This window comes from Gavia stellata, chromosome 29 (genome assembly GCF_030936135.1).
Source record: "Gavia stellata isolate bGavSte3 chromosome 29, bGavSte3.hap2, whole genome shotgun sequence".
Taxonomy (NCBI): domain Eukaryota; kingdom Metazoa; phylum Chordata; class Aves; order Gaviiformes; family Gaviidae; genus Gavia; species Gavia stellata.
This window is the reverse complement of record NC_082622.1, coordinates 4,946,385-4,963,226: the sequence shown is the minus strand read 5'-3', so window position 1 is coordinate 4,963,226 and position 16,842 is coordinate 4,946,385. Positions and strand designations below refer to the sequence as shown.

The window sequence follows — 16,842 nt, the reverse complement described above, 5'->3', positions numbered from 1 at the left end:
TGCCGGGGTGCTGAGGAGTGCTCCTGCCAGCCGGGAGCTGGGTGCCGGAGTGCCGAGGAGCGCTCCTGCCAGCCGGGAGCTGGGTGCCGGGGTGCCCTCCTGCCAGCCGGGAGCTGGGTGCCGGGGTGCCAGGGAGCGCTCCTGCCAGCCGGGAGCTGGGTGCCGGGGTGCCGAGGAGTGCTCCTGACAGCCGGGAGCTGGGTGCCGGGGTGCCGAGGAGTGCTCCTGCCAGCCGGGAGCTGGGTGCCGAGGAACGCTCCTGCCAGCCGGGAGCCACGCAGTGCTTTCCCCGCCCCGCATCAGCCAAGTGCTTTTTATCACCCCTCCACCAAGAGACAGAGCCTGGGGAGCGCCCACCCGAGCCGGCCTCACTGGAAGGGGATGGGGTCTCCGTGCTGTTTCTGAGAAGCACATCCCTGTTACAGGGAACGGTCATAGCCCTTTTGTTCTGCTGGCTTTTCATCGACAGGGAGAAATGTCCCTGGAGAGCCCCAAGAAACGCTCCCCGGCTTGGGTCGCTGCCTGAGTAAGCGCTTTCCTGAAGCCAACCTGGCCCCTGCTTCTGCATCTGGAAGGGAGCTATGGGGCAGGGAAGGGGGGAGAAGAGGGCGAGCTCGATCCAGGGACTGAGGGGAGCAGAGGGAACATCCAAGCCTTGAACTCTCCTCGTGTAAAGAAATGGAGTAAGAGACACTTGATCACACCAAGCTGCAGAAGTCAAAGGCCCAAAAGTCACCAAGTAACCAGGTCACCGGGGAGGGGGGGGAGCGGGATATGGGGTGGCTTTGGGTCTGTATCGTTACGCTCTGGCTCTCAACCCAAAAGCTATCATAACAAAACAAAACAAACCACAAAACCAGGCAGTTCAGTTTGCCAAGTTGACATAGAAAAGAAGAAAAACAAAACAAAACAAAAAACTTCCAAGATAAATACATAGCCCCCATTTTGGAAGCATCTTCAAAAAGCTGGATCAACCGTTCTCAGCAGTGGCACAACCTTCCAGTAACATCTGTTGGGCTGGTGATTTATCGGCTTCCTTTTGAAGAGGGAACAGTTCAAGAAAAATCAAGCTCCTACCACACGCAGCTCCCGTCTTATCTGCTTAACAACTGGCCACGGCTATTGCCTCACAGCAGCAGTTTGGGAACCAGCAAGAAGTCTCTAACGCAGCAGGTTCCCGTTTGCTAAGAGAAAAGGCTGGCAGTGGTAGTAACTGGTTAGGAAAAAATACTTCTTCCAGAAAGCAGTACTTCAGGGGGAATTTAGGATGGCTGGGACCTCTCCCCGTGGATCACCGTGATACAGACCGGTATTCAACTGAGATCGAAACCAGACACGCTCAAGCATGCTGTCGAAAGGCAACACACACCAGGCGTTTCCATCGAGTCCACGGCAGTGGGATAGTGACAACACTGAGGTTTTGGCTTCCAGCGATCAGGCAGGCCTCCTAGACTCCTTGGCTAATGCTGGGGAAAGCTCCCAGATTGGGGGTTTGGTTTTAAGGGGAGGTTATTGCTCCCGACTTCTCAGGCTTTTTGCCCTTCGATAGGGCAGCTGCTTGCTTCAGGAGTTCTCTGTTCTTGGCCTGGAAACACAGTGAAAATGGGTATTTAATGGCACGGATCGTCATTAGTTCTTGGGATCCTAGAATTGCCTGGACAGAAGCTGCTGGCATCCTGCACGCAGATGAAAAAGGAGGTAGATGTTGCTGCGCGGCATCACAGCACGAGCTCAAGTCCAGCATCTCACCTCTAACCACCTAGAAAGGGCTCTTCCCATCCCTTCCCCCTCGCGTCCCCCCGCTGTAACTGAGAAGTGGGCTGAAAGTTAACAGCTTCCATGGCAAAAGGTGACAAATGCGCAACTCGCATTAAACCAGGCAAGGACACTCACCAAGGTCAGCGGGACTGGCTTTCCTTCCTTCCCCTTTCACCAGCCGCCGCGCTTTGACAGCGTGAGAAGCGATGGAGTAAAACTCTGGTGACTCAAGCCCCCATCCTGACTCTTGTTTTAGCGAGTTGAAGGCCAGCTTCCCCTACCCCACACTCTCGCTTATATCAAAAATACAGGGTGGAGCAGCTCACTGTTCTCCAGCTGTGCTTCGCCCTTGGTTTCTTCACATGCCACCAACATTTTACCAGGATTCAGCGTTGTACTGACCCTGCATCCCTACTAGAGGCCTTGTGAACCCATCAGAGCACCAACATGTAACAACTTAATAGTCTCTCTGGTTTACACCGAATTTAAAATCATGGCAACTTACGAACAAGGCTCTCTAGCCCCTTTTAGCAAACTTCCGAGCTCGCTCTCCTCTAGCCTATGAAGTAAATCATGCTATAGCTGTAGGATAAGGGGTAAAACCCGTGTGAAGCCAGATACATGTCTTCTGCATCAGTTTCCAGTGAATGAATGACTATGCAAAGGGTTATTAGAGGAATTAAGCCCTCTGCTCCAGCGCTGCATGCAGTAAAGCAGCTTCTTTTGCCTCCTGCAGACTGGAAGAATACAGGCACCCCTACTTCCCCCCATGAAAAGACAAGACAAAATAATAAAACCCAAGAACCCGTTCAAAAAGTGAATCACAGGAACAGTTCAAGGCACCTACAGTACACCGAGAGGATTTGAACTTTTATTTTGGAAGCAGTGAAGAAAGTTTCCAGAGCCTCAGTCAATACCAGCTGAAGTAAAACATTCGGACACCAGAGAGAACGAGCTCAGGGCAGTCCCAGCCTGAGCTAAGTACCGCACAGCACAGAATGCAAACCCCTCTCTACCCAGGAGGGGCAGGTGGCTGCGGGCAAACCCGCTCCTGGATCTGATCGCTTCCTCTTTCTTTTCAGAATTGAGCAAGTTTAAGGCTGTTGGAAGGTCTCCGACAGCTTTCAAGGCAGGCATCCTCTTTCAGCTACAGCAGAGGCAGCAGCGGGTTATACTGTTCCCAGGCACAGCGAGCGACCAGCGTGCCCTGCCTTGGGAAACCACTGCAAGGAGGGGGGTCATCTCCCAGTTAGCCCTTGAGCTCACAGCCAAGGCTGTCAAGGCAACCAAAAAGCGGTGGTTTGCACTAATGGAAAATCGTCTGTTCAGGACTGGAGTAAACACCAACCCATTCTTTGCAGGCCACCCAAAGCTATGAGATAGAAACAGCTCTGGGCTGACACAAGCAGCGCAGGATCAATAAAGCAGAACAGAGACAGAGGGCTCTGGCTGTCATCAGTCCCTCAAATACAAACCACCGCTGCCTCCCAGCTCACGAGGAGCGGGAGGCGCACCCAGCCCTCGGCACACCGATATTCCAGCCTTCAGACAGGCTTACGGTGCTTAATAACGTGCATTGTGAAGGGGATCTCACAGCAGCTGTAGTCTCCAAAACCTGTCTTCCACTCCAATAATTAACTTGGGTGTGCGCTGATGGAGGAGGGGCTGTTTTCTCAGGGGGAATATAAGCCTTTTGTCTTATCCCCTCCCATTTCTCATCGCTAGGGCTTTAGATCATTGTATACTGCAGAGTAATTAAAGGGTGCAAAGTTCATTTCTGTGGCTGATTTCTTCCCTGTAGCCGGCTCCCCTTTGACCCGATCTCTTCGGTGGCTCAGAGCATATTCATGCTGATAGCCTGCCTAGTGTTTCCATGGCCATGACAAGAATCCTGTTCTCCCCATTCCCTCGAGCTCAGGGACTTCTTTATTTGGACTACAGAGATACAGTGCTACAGGAACTGCCAATCGTTTCTCAAGCTTTGTTCTCTCTGGTTGCCGGTCACATAAATCACATTAAGAGCTAAGTGGAGCAGGGAGCTGACAAAGGTTCTGCAGCCTGGAGAAACAGGTTCGAACCTGATTTTGGCAATCCGTAAAATGAGTTGGATGGTTCCCGTCTAGTCCATAGGGGACACAACACAGCACTTTACAATACAGTAAGTCTTAGCCCGAGTAGAGAGCAGCAAGGAGGATATAAAGAGGGGTTACAATACACTGCAGCCTCATACAGAGCTGGGGAGGGGCTTGCCTGGCAGAGCAGGGAGGCTGCAGGACAGGGCTGAGAAGCGTTAGCAGAGCTGTGTGTGCAGAAGCTCACGGGGTGTTGTGATCAGGAGTGTCCTCAGTCACTCCTGGGTACAGCACAGCTCAGCAAATTAAAACAAAAATGCTGTCACCTGTAACTGCTCCATGACCTCCTTGTGTGTCTTCTCCATTTGGTTCATCTTTGCCCTCATCTGTGACTCCTGGTACTGCAGGTCGGCTTTCAGCTCTGTGATCTGCAGATAAACCAGTAAGGAGCAAGTCAGCTGGAAGAAGAAATTAATGCCTTCACCCCAGACGCACCCTGCCACAGAAAACGCCTCTGCAGAAGTTGTGTGAGACTGGATGAGTTCAGAAACATGCTGGGGTGGGCAGGGGGAGTGCAACAAGACCAGAACCGTATCACTGAGCAGCACAGAGAAGCAGGAGCAGCCAGGACTGTCCTTCTGCAAGGAGCAGCATGTTTTTTCTCAGTCTTGCCCCCACACAGAGGTCTCTGAGACAGCAGTCAGAAAGTGACCCTTTATGAAATGAGATCTCCTGGGTGGGTCCTGAAAGCCTCTTAAACTTCGAAAAGGAGGCAGCCTGGAAACAGCCAGAAACTCTCCTGCTCACTCCAAGATAAAAAGCCAGACTCTGTTCGAGCGTGATCTGTGTGAATATGTCAGCATGCTGTGGAGGGAAGCAAGCCAAGGGCTGTACCTTCTTCTCCTTCTCCAAAATCATCTGATCTTTCTGGTGCAGCATCTTTTTTAAAGTAGCCACTTCCTCCTTCAGCTGGGCAATGATAACAAAGTGGTCAGTGCCAGGAGAGTCCAGGGCGAGGTCCGGAGAAAAACTGCAGCAAAGAAGAGGGAAAGACTCTCATCACCACCCTTTCTCTTCACTGAGGCAGGGGAAGTCCCACAGATGGCACTCGAAGGAGAATGGGAATAATTTCATGACACACATCATGTCCTCCAAACACTCCTTGAATGCAGGTGTTACCTGTATCCCTGCCCTGGATGCCACATGGAATTTGGTAAACACATGGAATGACAGGCAACAGGGATTACGTGTGATATATTGAGCTGTATTATTGCGTAATCAGCAGGGACACGGGACTGCTATGGGTGACCATCGGCCAGTGTCTGCAACAACCATTCAAACAGTAAGGACCCCTTTTCAAACCAAACAGTTGAGGACAGCAATCAGAGAGCTAATGAAACTTTATGCAATCCCTCTCTTTGCTCACAGGCAGTCCTTGGACACACAGCAAAACTTTTCACTAAATCTAAACAAGCATTCTGGCAAGGAGGGAACATGAAAGAGAAACAAATAACCTCCAAGTTAAACAAACAAGGCAGAGGGAGGCACCTAGATTAAAGACAGCACTGTTCTCAGCAGGGAAAAGGGGTAAAAAGACACGCTGGAGTTTTATATTTTGATTCCACCATAACAGAGCAATTTAGAAAGAAGCTTCATTACCACTTCAGAGCAGGAAACACTCTCTCCAGGAAGACAGAGAAATAGCTGAGCACACCACTTGTACACCACCAGGTACTCTAAACCTAAGCAACCAGCTGAAAACTTACCTGGACCTGAGTCACACCCCTGCAGTGGTAATTCACAAATCTCCCTATGAGATACCCAGTGATCTGGGCAGCCACGCACAGTCTTGCGCTACAGGAATATTTCGGATCATAAGATACGATAAGCTGCAGCCACAGGCCCAGGGAGCTCACCTGATCTTTGCCTGCCTTCTGTTCCCTACTGCTGTAATGGTAAGCCTGATTTTTATCTCTTGGTGCTAAAAGGGCAGCACACTCCCAGCCACACACGCCTGAAATTGCTGTATAAAAATTTAACAGTAATAAGGCAACAAAGCTTCACCTAGAAGATTACTTCAAGTCTGGCCATTATCAGACAGCACTGCTGCTATAAAGATAAGTAGCCAGGGTTACCTGAAGCCTGACATTTTTTTAAAGCCTCCGGAGTAGGTCAACACATGTCCTAAAGCCTGCATTCAGCTCTAAAGCTGGGAGCTGCAGCGGACTGGGGAAGGCACAGTCTGAAGCCAAATCACTGCCGCTCTCAAGTATGCTGCCACCGCCGTGCTTCCAGCCCCCCATCTGCACAGCGAGGCAGAGAGTACCGGCTGCTGACCTCACACGGGGGTCTCCTCTAGTGCCTGGAAATAATCCATTTTCTAATTAAAAGCACCGTCTGCATTGATTGGACTGGTTAGCAAGGATGTGGCAGAAGAAAAGGCTCTTTCCACCACTGTGCTGGGGATCTACAGAAGGAAACTAAGCAGGGGCAGCTTCACAGATCTGGAAGTCACAGGATAGCCCTGCACCACTGGGAGAGAAAGCCTGGCAAAGGAAAACTCAGAACTGAGGGTCTGTAGGAGACAGCCCACGGTGGAAGAGTCTTGCATGGTTAAAACATGCTGACAGCAGAGCCCACACAGTAAGATGTGGCAGGTCTCTGGGTACACCAGATCTAGCACTGTGCCCGTCATGCAGGGCAGCTCTTGAGTGCAAAAGCCTTTCATACGTGCACACTAGTGGAGAATACCTCCATTTTAAAACTGTTCCCGAGCACAGCTTCCCCAAGTGAAGGCTGTGCAAGATGATGGTGGGTGCTCCAGCACCTTTCTGTGTGCAAGCATGCTACTAACAGTAGCTTTAATTTCCCACTCAGTGCAAATATGCTGGGGAGGAGAGAAAAAAAGCAGCCTCCACAGAGAAAAAAAGGCTTCCTCACTGATTCCCTCTGGCTAAAAACAAACTCTTGCTTACACCACTCCTTTGCCCAGGCAAGCTTCCCTCCTGCCGTATCCTGGGGTGATAAAGAGTGCTGGGAGATGTTCACATTTCCCTGAGCAGCTCTGGCAGGAAAAATTCCCTCCTTGGCAGCTCCCGTTGCAGAGCGCACTGCGGAGCGGGGAAGGTGAGAGCCAGCCCTGCCACCCAGCGGGGAGAAGGGACAGGAGGGCCACCACCAGCCTTCCACAGAGCCGCTCTCGCACTCAGCAGAGCTGGTACCTGACCCCAGGGCTTCGAGGGCCTCCTCCTGCCCCTGGGGTCCTCACCCACAAGTGGGTAATGGTGGGCTCAGAGTGCCCAGGCATCCCCTCCTGTCAAGTATGTGAGCACAGGCAGGTGTTTTCCTGTCCAGTTACAGCAAAATGCACCCTTAAATGTGTCAAAGTGCTAATTAAAGAAGTAGCTTTTTCTTCACCCCCCCCTTTTTTTTTTTTTGAAAGAGTAACAAGTTAGTAATGAAAGGTTTCTCTGTCTTTAACCCCGTGTTAAGGAAGCAGCCTGAGACTCCAAAATTAGAAGGAAAACTGCCAAATACAAGTCACTCCATTCCTTTAACAAACAGATTAAGAATTAAAACAACGAACCAACCAAAAAAAAAAAGCCATTTCCCCTACAAATAAACTCCATACCCAGGATCCAAGCCCCTGGGGATAGGTCAGCAGGACATGTGCTCTTCATGTTTGAGCAGTCTAAAATGCATGCCTCTAATTAAAGTGAACTGACGAGCTCCCATTGCTTTCAATGGAGACAGAGGAATAAATGGAGCTCTTCCAAAGACACCTGCCTCTATTGAGTGGAAAAGCAATCAAAATGTCTGCCTTAAACTACACACCTGTTAAATGGCTGAAATTAGGCAAAACAAATGCCAAACTTAAAGATTTTGCTATTCAAGTCAGGCTAGCATAAAGAGGCACAGACCAGGCTGACTGAACCAGCATCCAAGTTTCACCTCACACAAAAACATCCCCCATACGCAAAAATCCATCCAGACCAAGAGGAACCAGCATCGGAACTTACACTTCCCCTAACACCACCAAAAGCAGGCACAGTTCAGCCCAAGTCCCAGTGCTTTAAGTGTATGCCAGGACTTTTCTATGCAAATGAGAATCTTTTTACTAAATGAACTTTGCTGCTCAGCACCCTCCGGCATCACTGCCCTCCCCCAGCCAGTTCAGCCAATAGCGCTCATCATTGCCTGGTGCTAAAAAGTACAATTTAACACCTTGTCTATAGTCACAGGCGAAAGGACTGCAGCGTGTTCATCCTCAGAGTCTGAAACGTAAAAACACTTCTGGCAGCATTTGCACAAGAGGATGGGGACACCGAGCACTGCCCGAATCAGGACCAGCACAGCACCAGAGGCTGGAGGTGAAGCTGGGGTGCTCACACACGCAGGGGCAGCTCAGGACAGCGGGATTAGTAGGGAAAGGTCTGCTGCAAGATGTGCTGAGAGTCACTGCGAGGGAAAGCTACTCCATGTGCAGCAGGGCCAGTGCTGTTAGTTCCTCACAGAGCTCACCCAGAACGAACCATTCAACGTCACCCATTAAATGACCATCGGAAATCGCTCAGTCCCCGTATCACAGCCATTGGGAGCAACACCCACTCCAAAATACATAAACAAAAACACACAGAGGGACAGTAAAGGAATTCCTATTGTATCCAAAAAGGAGCAACAATTTCAGATAAGCCGGACCCTGTTGGAGGTGTTGCCAACGTCAACTGAGCTCAAGTGTGCCCAAGTTTTGCCCAGCTGAAGGCTGCATCAGAAGTTCGGCTGGAGCCAAGACACACTGTACTGAAAGTTGCGACTGATCTCAGCAGCGAAGAGGTGCTGGTTGTGTATCACCCCGCTGCAGACCACGCTGCTGATGAAGACATCCTTGCTCTGCGGCAGACCCTAACTCCACACTCAGACTCCAGGCTGACTCTGGGGGGAGCGCAATCTGATAGAACATGGTGCAAGAGGGGAGGGTTTTTGGGGTTTCATCCTCACAAAATAAATGCCAGCAACTCCCAAAACCACACATAATGAACGACCATTATTATTCCACTCAAGAAACACAGCCATGCGTCTATTTAAGGCAGCTGCAGCTCGCCTTTTCCACAGCACGTTGCTGGAGCTTTTCAGTTGTTGCTAAAATTACACACAGTTTGTTACTGGGATTCATCAAAAAAAGTCTGTGACAAGGACCACAGCCTTGGCAGGAGTCAGACTGACAACATCTGACCCAAGAGCAAACAGAAATGAAGGCATTTGATTCCTCTAATACATGCTCCTGATTTGCAAATGAACGGCTGAGCAATTGATGCCAGAGCATGGGACCTTTTGCTTCTTGGCTATTTTCAAGCCAGCAGGGATATTAAAATGAGTTATTAAGTCTCAGGCCAGGCTTTAGTGAGCAGATAAAAATACCTGGTGCGTCTTATAGCCCAGAGAGCAGCCTCAGTAGGTGAGCAGGAGCCTCTCTAGAGGGAAAGCTGCAGCAATACTGATGGGCTGCACCAGTTCTACCAGGGACCTGTCTCCACTCTCTCCTCCGGCTCCACCAGCACTAAAGGCAGTCAGATGAATTCTCTGATCACTCCGTGCTCAGCCACCGCTCCCAAGCCACAGTTAACCCTTAAATTTTTTCCAATTTTTAACTCAAAACACCATTCAGACGATAAATGGTCTTGTAGACCACTGTGTGGGAGCCACTGCCCTACAAAATTATTTAAGTTCTATTTTCCATCACAGCATTTCACATATTAACAAACATTGACAAGGTGTCAATCGTATCTACAGGAGAAATGCTATCTGTGATCTCAAAGACAAGACATTCAAGGCAGGTAGTGATTAATTAATTACCAGTGGCTTTAACAGACCCTTTGGCACTAACGAGCCTATGCTCTGGTCCGTGCTCCCAATCCACTGCTGTTTGGAAAGAGATGCATCGAGAGGGACAGTTTCCATGTATGAGGGAGTTCCCAGGGAGGGAGGGCAACAGGGGAGAAAACAACAGGTGATCTCACTTCAGGATGTCAGTGCCTTGAGAAACAGGACAATGGTGGGTACCGAGACTCGGTTGGGACGCAGCCCACTGCGCCAACGTGGACGGGGCACTCTGGATAGGGGGACAAAGCATCTCGGGAGAGGAAGGAACGCTGAGAATCAGAGAGGAAAGGCAGCAATGAAAATATGCATGTACAAGACTGTAAAAAAATAAAAATCCATCTCAACCTCCTGTTTCTGCTAGTGACTCCCATTCTGCTGTGCACGCAGCCGGCATCAACGTAATCCAGCACAACCTGTGACAGCAGAATGGGTTCAGATGCTTTCAAGCACAGCTGTTTGATTGCTTGTGTCCCCCCACCAGAAGGCAGGAGGGGAAATGGGAGGTGGGTCTTGATCCTCTCCTCTGAGGCCATCTCCCTGCAGATCAGTCTGATAGCCCCAACAGCACAAAACCTGCAGTCCTTGACTCTACAGCACAGCCCGCAGCCCCCCTCTCCCTGTAACTGCAGAGAGAGGATAAAGCTGATTGCTGCGGTTTTTCTAACTGTTGGGGAGCTCAGCCAACAAGCAGCTTCTATGCTAGCAGGTACAGGCACTAGGTATTCTTTTCCTCTTCAAACCTATGTCTAAATGCCAAGTAACACTGGCCTGCGAGCTTCTGGCAAGCTGCTAATGCAGCCCCTCTAGGTCCCAAAGCCCAAGATCCCTGCTCTAGCATAAGGGCTTCCTGCTATTCGCACAGAACTCTGTCATATATAAACTTAGCAAACAAAAGCGCCCACCCACAATTTCCCCATGTAACAGGCTCACCTGTCACCATTGGCAGATATGGCATCAAACTTGGCTTTCTTCTTTGGGATTTCGTTCTGAATGGAAGAGGTGGATAAGGTTTTCTGGCTAGAAAAATGAGGAAATTGTGTGTCAGAACCTGAATGACTTGCAGTCTAAGACAGAGAAGCAGATAAATATTCCCACCTACTTTGAACCTATTAAACCAATATTTCCTAGCGCAAGAAAGAATGATAAAAAATTCATTCCTTGAAGAGTAGCTGGAGACTAAAAATAAATAGAAAACAATGTGTCAGTCAGATCAGTACGTAGGTGAAGAACTCATGCTTCAAATCTACATTTCAATTATTAAATTTTACAAATGCAATTTAACTTTAATTGTGTACAAGTTCAGTAAGGTGAATCACTAAGAAGCACTGTCGGACTACGGAGTCTATGCCAGCACAGCGGGGTTTGCAAACTAGCAAAGCCTGACTTGGCCAGATTCTCCTGAACAACAGAAACTGCCAAAACCCATCACCAAGGTACCGAGCCCCCAGGCACTTCTCCCAGTGACTTCAGGAAGCGCATCTAAGGAGCGTGGAGCAGCCAGCCACCCCGTTTGCTCACCCCAGGGGCAAGCTCACCCTGCACAACAAAAAAGCTCGTGCGGGTTACCTGTTATAGTGGCTGCCACTGCTGAGCCTACTGTACTGTTCCTTCTCTTGCAGGCTTGCCCGGGAAGAGCTGCTCAAGTGTTTGCACTGCTCTTTGGTCTTCTGTAGGACTCGTTTATAGGATAGCGTGCATAACCAGCATAGCAGCTTTCCATCCACCTGGAAGGTGAGAGGGAAAGAGAGAGGGAGAAGTTTTGGTCTTGCTTCTTCCCCACAAACCAAATGCAGAGCAGACAAGAAGCACCTTCAGGCTTAACATCACATACGAAAAAGCAGTGCCTCAAAAAGGATCCCTTGAGTGCCTGGAAAGGGTAAGAAGTGCATCTGGCGTGGCTGGTGCAATGCAGCCAGTACTCATTAATAGCAGCTAGTCTGTCGTAACTACAGCCTCTGCCAGGCTTTGCTCACAGACCATCTTATAGCACCCATTCACCAGGACAGGCGAGCTCTAGTAGGATTTCTGTCGAAGCAACACCAAGGAATGCTATGTGACAGGGTAGTCACTGGAGACCAAAACAGCAAGGGTCTCTGCTGGAGGAAGAGCAGCAGGAGGACAGGGATTATCAGTGCAGCATCCCAAACAAACAATAGACGTTTATAGCCTGCAGAAATACACACCTCCTAAGGAGCACTTACGTTGTTTAAGCAAAGGGTGTGCAGAAGCCATGGAATGGGTTTCCTGGTGGAGGTATGACACTTCCAGCTCCTCAGGCTACCGCACATATATCGTTCCCCAAGCGGGCACCTCACATTTCAGAGGCCCCCCCCTCCTTTGCCAGCCCACCTACCCTTAGGCCAAATTCAAGAGATCTTTCTCAATAGATCTGGCAAAGGAGCAGAGGGGCTTAAAGATTAAACAGCTCCAAAACACAGCTCCCACAGCAAAGCTCAACTCCAGAAAAATACTTTCTAACCAAGAGACACCCCCTTTTGAAATGCTAGAGAATATGTGAAGGAGATAGCCAGACGATCACTGTGATCAGCCCTTTTACCTTTTTGGCCTCTTTTTACAGAGATACTGACCTTCTTTCTATCATCCTTCCGGTCAAACGCACACTGCTGCTTGCACTGCTCGCAGGAGTGCGGAGGTCCGTACTTCTTTTCAGAGTTTGTGCAACGCTGGCACTTGTTTCCAATAAATGCTGCTATAATGTTGCAGTACTGGCAGGGTTTTGGCTTTAAGAAACAAGAACAACTGATGCAGCAGTGCCTTCTAATTACATTAATACATTGCTCTTTCCCCTTCTCCCCATCACTTCGAAACTTTTATTTCCCCGTTCCAAGCTAATCGTAATGCTGATCCAGGAGACATAACTACATTTGGACCCTGGTCTCTGGCTAAGTGTATTTACCCATAGCACCCAGACCATTTATCAAGTGCTATTAAATCTTTAGAAAATACATATCACCAAAATAGAAACAATCAAAATCGCTTTTTCAGGTTTCAGACAAGAGGAAAAAAAGATTTATCACTGCTTTCTGCAGCAACCTCGGTTTGTGTAAGCACACTCTTGTTTCGACTGGATATCGAATAGTTCATTTCCTGGCCTCAAATGATGCAGAGCTGCTTTTTTCCGTACTAAAAGAAGAGAAAAGGTAAAAGCTTCACGCTTGAGGGACCCGCATATTATTGATCAGTCATGCTATTATAACAGAGCCAGCCCATAAAGTGCTCTGGGATTCAGCAGGATAAAGACAAGAAAGATGAAAGGAAAAGAGGCTGGTGAGAACGAGCCCCGCTCACTTACTGTTCCGTAGAGCTTCACGTTCTGAGCACACTTCTTGCATATTGTGTTGGTTTTGCTGTTAAAAAGAAGGACAGATCATTCTAATAACACTTCCCCAAAGAAAATTAAACCTCTGTGGTTAGGATCTCAGTCTCCCCTAGGCTCCATCTCTAGAGGCAAGACTGTATTCATCTTCACTAGGAACTCTGATGTCAAAGTGCATTTCCTATTCCCATCTGGTTGAGGGTATTTTGCCAAAAAGCGATATTACTAGGAGGTATCTTTTAATTAATGCAACCCCAGAAAACACCAGTTTTTTGTCCTTACAAATACAGGAATCTGATCACTGGCTAATTGGCAGCAGGTGTTATTCAGCACTGGTGACAGCCTCAGTTCTGGAGGAGGTCTGCTCCGGATGACAAGGTTAAGGCCAGTCAGGACAGAGATGTATTTGTCCAACACAAGAAAGAACACTCCACACAATGCCCACGCACCGCTATTGGGTTTACCAATCCTTCCTCTGTAAGCTACGTAACTTGCAAAAAGGCAAAAGCACAGCTAAAGGAAGCACATTAGGAGATATTTTTTGGATACCAGAAATCAGGTAAGAGGAAAACTCATGGGAAGATGCACCCAGATCCTTCACTGGAAGATGCATCTGAGTACCAACCGAAAATAAAAGCCAAGCAAAAGGTGCAAATCTAAGGACACTGCAGAGGCACACTGACTCGCCCAGCAGACCTTTGAAGAAGGCCAAAGGTCCCCTAAGCCTTCCACAGCAACAATCTACAGGTTAAGGCTCAGTCATCAAAGGTGTGGAAACATTACAGTTCCCCGGGTGCGTCTGTTCTAAAGAAAACATCAGTCTCCCCAGCTCAGCGGGCATTTACCTTTCCTGCTGGAATTCGGTCCTGCAGTAAGTGCATTTAACAATGGGATGTGCAATCCGGCACTCCTGCAACAACAGAAGCGTTTGATGAGATGCAGTGCTTCTCCCGCACACCATTTCCCAAAATCCCAGATCACTTGCTGACCTCCACTCCCACCACACACACACACACATCCGTCAAACTTAAAACATTTCCTCCCTATACAGTCATGCTGCTCTTACAAGGGCTGAGAGCAGAGGAAGGGTGACAGCAATGGTGTGTGTCACAGGTGAGCCAGAAGTAAACTGAGATTCCTAACAAGGGCTTATTTGTGCCCAACGCCTACAGACAAGGGTCATGGTGGTTGGCTGCACCTCCCAGGGCAGGAACAGAGAGAGTCCTGCCATGGTTATTCACACCTCTGCCCTCCACGGGCTTCCTGTGCCCGGAGTGCCTCGGGCCCGTCTCTCTTCTCACCCCATGTCTCGGAGGGTCCCCTGTGCCCGCCTGCTTTGCCCCACTTGCCTCAGCAATCCCAGGCTACTCCATTTCCTGCCCCTCATTCTCTATCTCATCCCTGATCTCATTCTTCCTCACCCAAACTGTCCCACCCACCCAGATTGTCCCCCAAGACTCACCTCCCTCCTTCAAGATACCATAAGACCTCCTCCAAATGTCCAGAGACCCTTTCAAACACCCTGGCATCCCCCAAATGCCCCGGGCCTCTCCCCTTGCTAACAGCCTCCCTCTCAAACAGCCCTTCAGTTGTGCCCAGACCTTCCCTCACGAACAGCATCCACCTCCCCCCCAATTTCCCCCCACACTCCCTTCCAGCACCCCCCAAATACCCCCAGCACCCCCAAACAGCCTTCAGTGCCCTCAGGTACCCCTGACAAACAGCTCCCCTATTAGCCCCTCAATACCATACCCCCACCCAACAGCCCCCAGGCTCCACCAGCTGCCCCCATGCCTCCAGCCCCTCAAAACCTCCCAAAAGCTCCCAGGGCCCCACCCGCACAGCCCTTAACTGCCCACCCCGCACCCTCAGGCCCCAAATAACCACCCCGAGGCCCCAGCTTCCCCAGATGCCCCCAGGGCCTCCCCATAAACACCTCCAATTACCCCCAGGCCCTCCAAAAGCCCCCAGCCCCCTCCAAAACACCCCCTGCCTACCCTCCCTCACAAACAACTCTCCAGTCGGCCCTTGCCCGCCCTCAAGCAGCTTCCTCACAGACAGCCCCCCCCCAGTCCCCTTCCCCAAGCGGCCCCGCCGGCCGCCCCGGGCCCCGCCGGCCGCCCCGGACCTTGCAGAGCTGCTGGCCCTGGCTGAGCGCCTCGAAGGGGAAGCGCTGGTGGCACTTGGTGCAGGCGTAGAGCGCCGCCATCCCGCCGCCCCGCTGACAGGCGCAGCCCAGGCCGTCCGGCCGCCCGTCCCCGCCCCCTCCCGCCGCTCCGCTCTCGCCATTGGCCATCCCCCGCATCACTCACTCCTCGTCTAGTTCTCATTGGTCAACACGGCCATCGCTCCTGGTAGGGGGCGGAGCTGGGCCGCCTCCTCCCCCCGCCCTTTCCCTCCGCGGGCGTTGGGGAAGGGGAAGCGTTGACGTCACGCGGGGAGCGCTGCGCGCACCGCGGTGATGCAACCAACCGCCCCGCCCCGCCCGCGCCCCTCCGCGTGACGCGTCCCGGGGGCGCGCGCGGCGCTGAGGAGGTCGCGCGAGATCGCGCAGGGTGTGTGTGGGGGGGTTGGCCGGCCCACAAGGCCTTGCGGGAGGGGACCCGGAAGTGGGGCCGGGTCAGGCAGGGGGCTGAGCTGGGCCAGGCCGGGCCAAAGGAGGGGGCTGAGCTGGGCCAGGCCGGGCCAGGGGAGGGGGCTGAGCTGGGCCAGGCCAGGCCGGGCCAAAGGAGGGGGCTGAGCTGGGCCAGGCCGGGCCAGGGGAGGGGGCTGAGCTGGGCCAGGCCAGGCCGGGCCAAAGGAGGGGGCTGAGCTGGGCCAGGCCGGGCCAAGGGATGGGGCTGAGCTGGGCCAGGCCGGGCCAGGGGAGGGGGCTGAGCTGAGCTGGGCCAGGCCGGGCCAAAGGAGGGGGCTGAGCTGGGCTGGGCCAGGGGAGGGGGCTGAGCTGGGCCAGGCCGGGCCAAAGGAGGGGGCTGAGCTGGGCTGGGCCAGGGGAGGGGGCTGAGCTGGGCCAGGCCAGGCCGGGCCAGGGAAGGGGGCTGAGCTGGGCCAGGCCAGGCCGGGCCAAAGGAGGGGGCTGAGCTGGGCCAGGCCGGGCCAAGGGATGGGGCTGAGCTGGGCCAGGCCAGGCCGGGCCAGGGGAGGGGGCTGAGCTGGGCCAGGCCGGGCCAAAGGAGGGGGCTGAGCTGGGCCAGGCCAGGCCGGGCCAAAGGAGGGGGCTGAGCTGGGCCAGGCCGGGCCAAGAGATGTGGCTGAGCTGGGCCAGGCCAGGCTGGGCCAGGGGAGGGGGCTGAGCTGGGCCAGGCCAGGCCGGGCCAAAGGAGGGGGCTGAGCTGGGCCAGGCCAGGCCGGGCCAAAGGAGGGGGCTGAGCTGGGCCAGGCCGGGCCAAGGGATGGGGCTGAGCTGGGCCAGGCCAGGCCGGGCCAAAGGAGGGGGCTGAGCTGGGCCAGGCCAGGCCAAGGGATGGGGCTGAGCTGGGTCAGGCCGGGCCAAAGGAGGGGGCTGAGCTGGGCCAGGCTGGGCCAGGGGAGGGGGCTGAGCTGGGCCAGGCCAGAGTTGAGGCAGGGGGCTGAGCTGAGCTGAGCCGAGCCGGGCCAAGGCCAAGGGAAGGGCGAAGGAGGGGGATGGCCAGGCTAAGCCAGGGCAAGGTGAAAGGGAGATCCGTGGCTGGTGTGTGTTAGGGGAGGGCAGGCTGAGGGGGACGTGCAGGCCCGGGGGAGGAAGGGAGGCTGGATTAGGGCAGGGCTCGGGGCTGGGCCGGGAGGAGGGAGCCCAGCGGGGCTGGGGAGGTGGGG

General features: G+C 52.4%; 1 protein-coding gene across 3 annotated transcripts; it reads right to left on the bottom strand.

The window, feature by feature from the left end:
* Positions 1-916: 916 nt before the first annotated feature.
* Positions 917-15,256, bottom strand: FAM76A (family with sequence similarity 76 member A). Of its 3 annotated transcripts, XM_059830828.1 has the most exons (9): positions 15,176-15,256; positions 13,893-13,957; positions 13,024-13,078; positions 12,299-12,451; positions 11,277-11,434; positions 10,641-10,727; positions 4,725-4,860; positions 4,157-4,258; positions 917-1,585 (listed from the first exon to the last, which is right to left on the bottom strand). In XM_059830828.1, the coding sequence occupies exons 1-9, from the start codon at positions 15,254-15,256 to the stop codon at positions 1,499-1,501; spliced, it is 924 nt and encodes a 307-aa protein (XP_059686811.1). In that variant the 3' UTR covers positions 917-1,498. The 3 variants fall into 3 exon arrangements, with proteins under 3 accessions (XP_059686811.1, XP_059686812.1, XP_059686813.1); XM_059830829.1 differs by lacking the exon at positions 10,641-10,727; XM_059830830.1 differs by lacking the exons at positions 10,641-10,727; positions 12,299-12,451.
* Positions 15,257-16,842: the final 1,586 nt, after the last annotated feature.

Excerpts from the sequence above, each read along its gene's own strand:
- FAM76A (XM_059830828.1), bottom strand. The coding sequence starts at position 15,256 with ATGGCGGCGCTCTACGCCTGCACCAAGTGCCACCAGCGCTTCCCCTTC. Across the intron at positions 13,079-13,892 it reads ACCGAATTCCAGCAGGAAAG|CAAAACCAACACAATATGCA; the intron begins GTAAATGCCCGC and ends TCTTTTTAACAG. Across the intron at positions 1,586-4,156 it reads AGGTCATGGAGCAGTTACAG|GCCAAGAACAGAGAACTCCT; the intron begins GTGACAGCATTT and ends CTGTGTTTCCAG.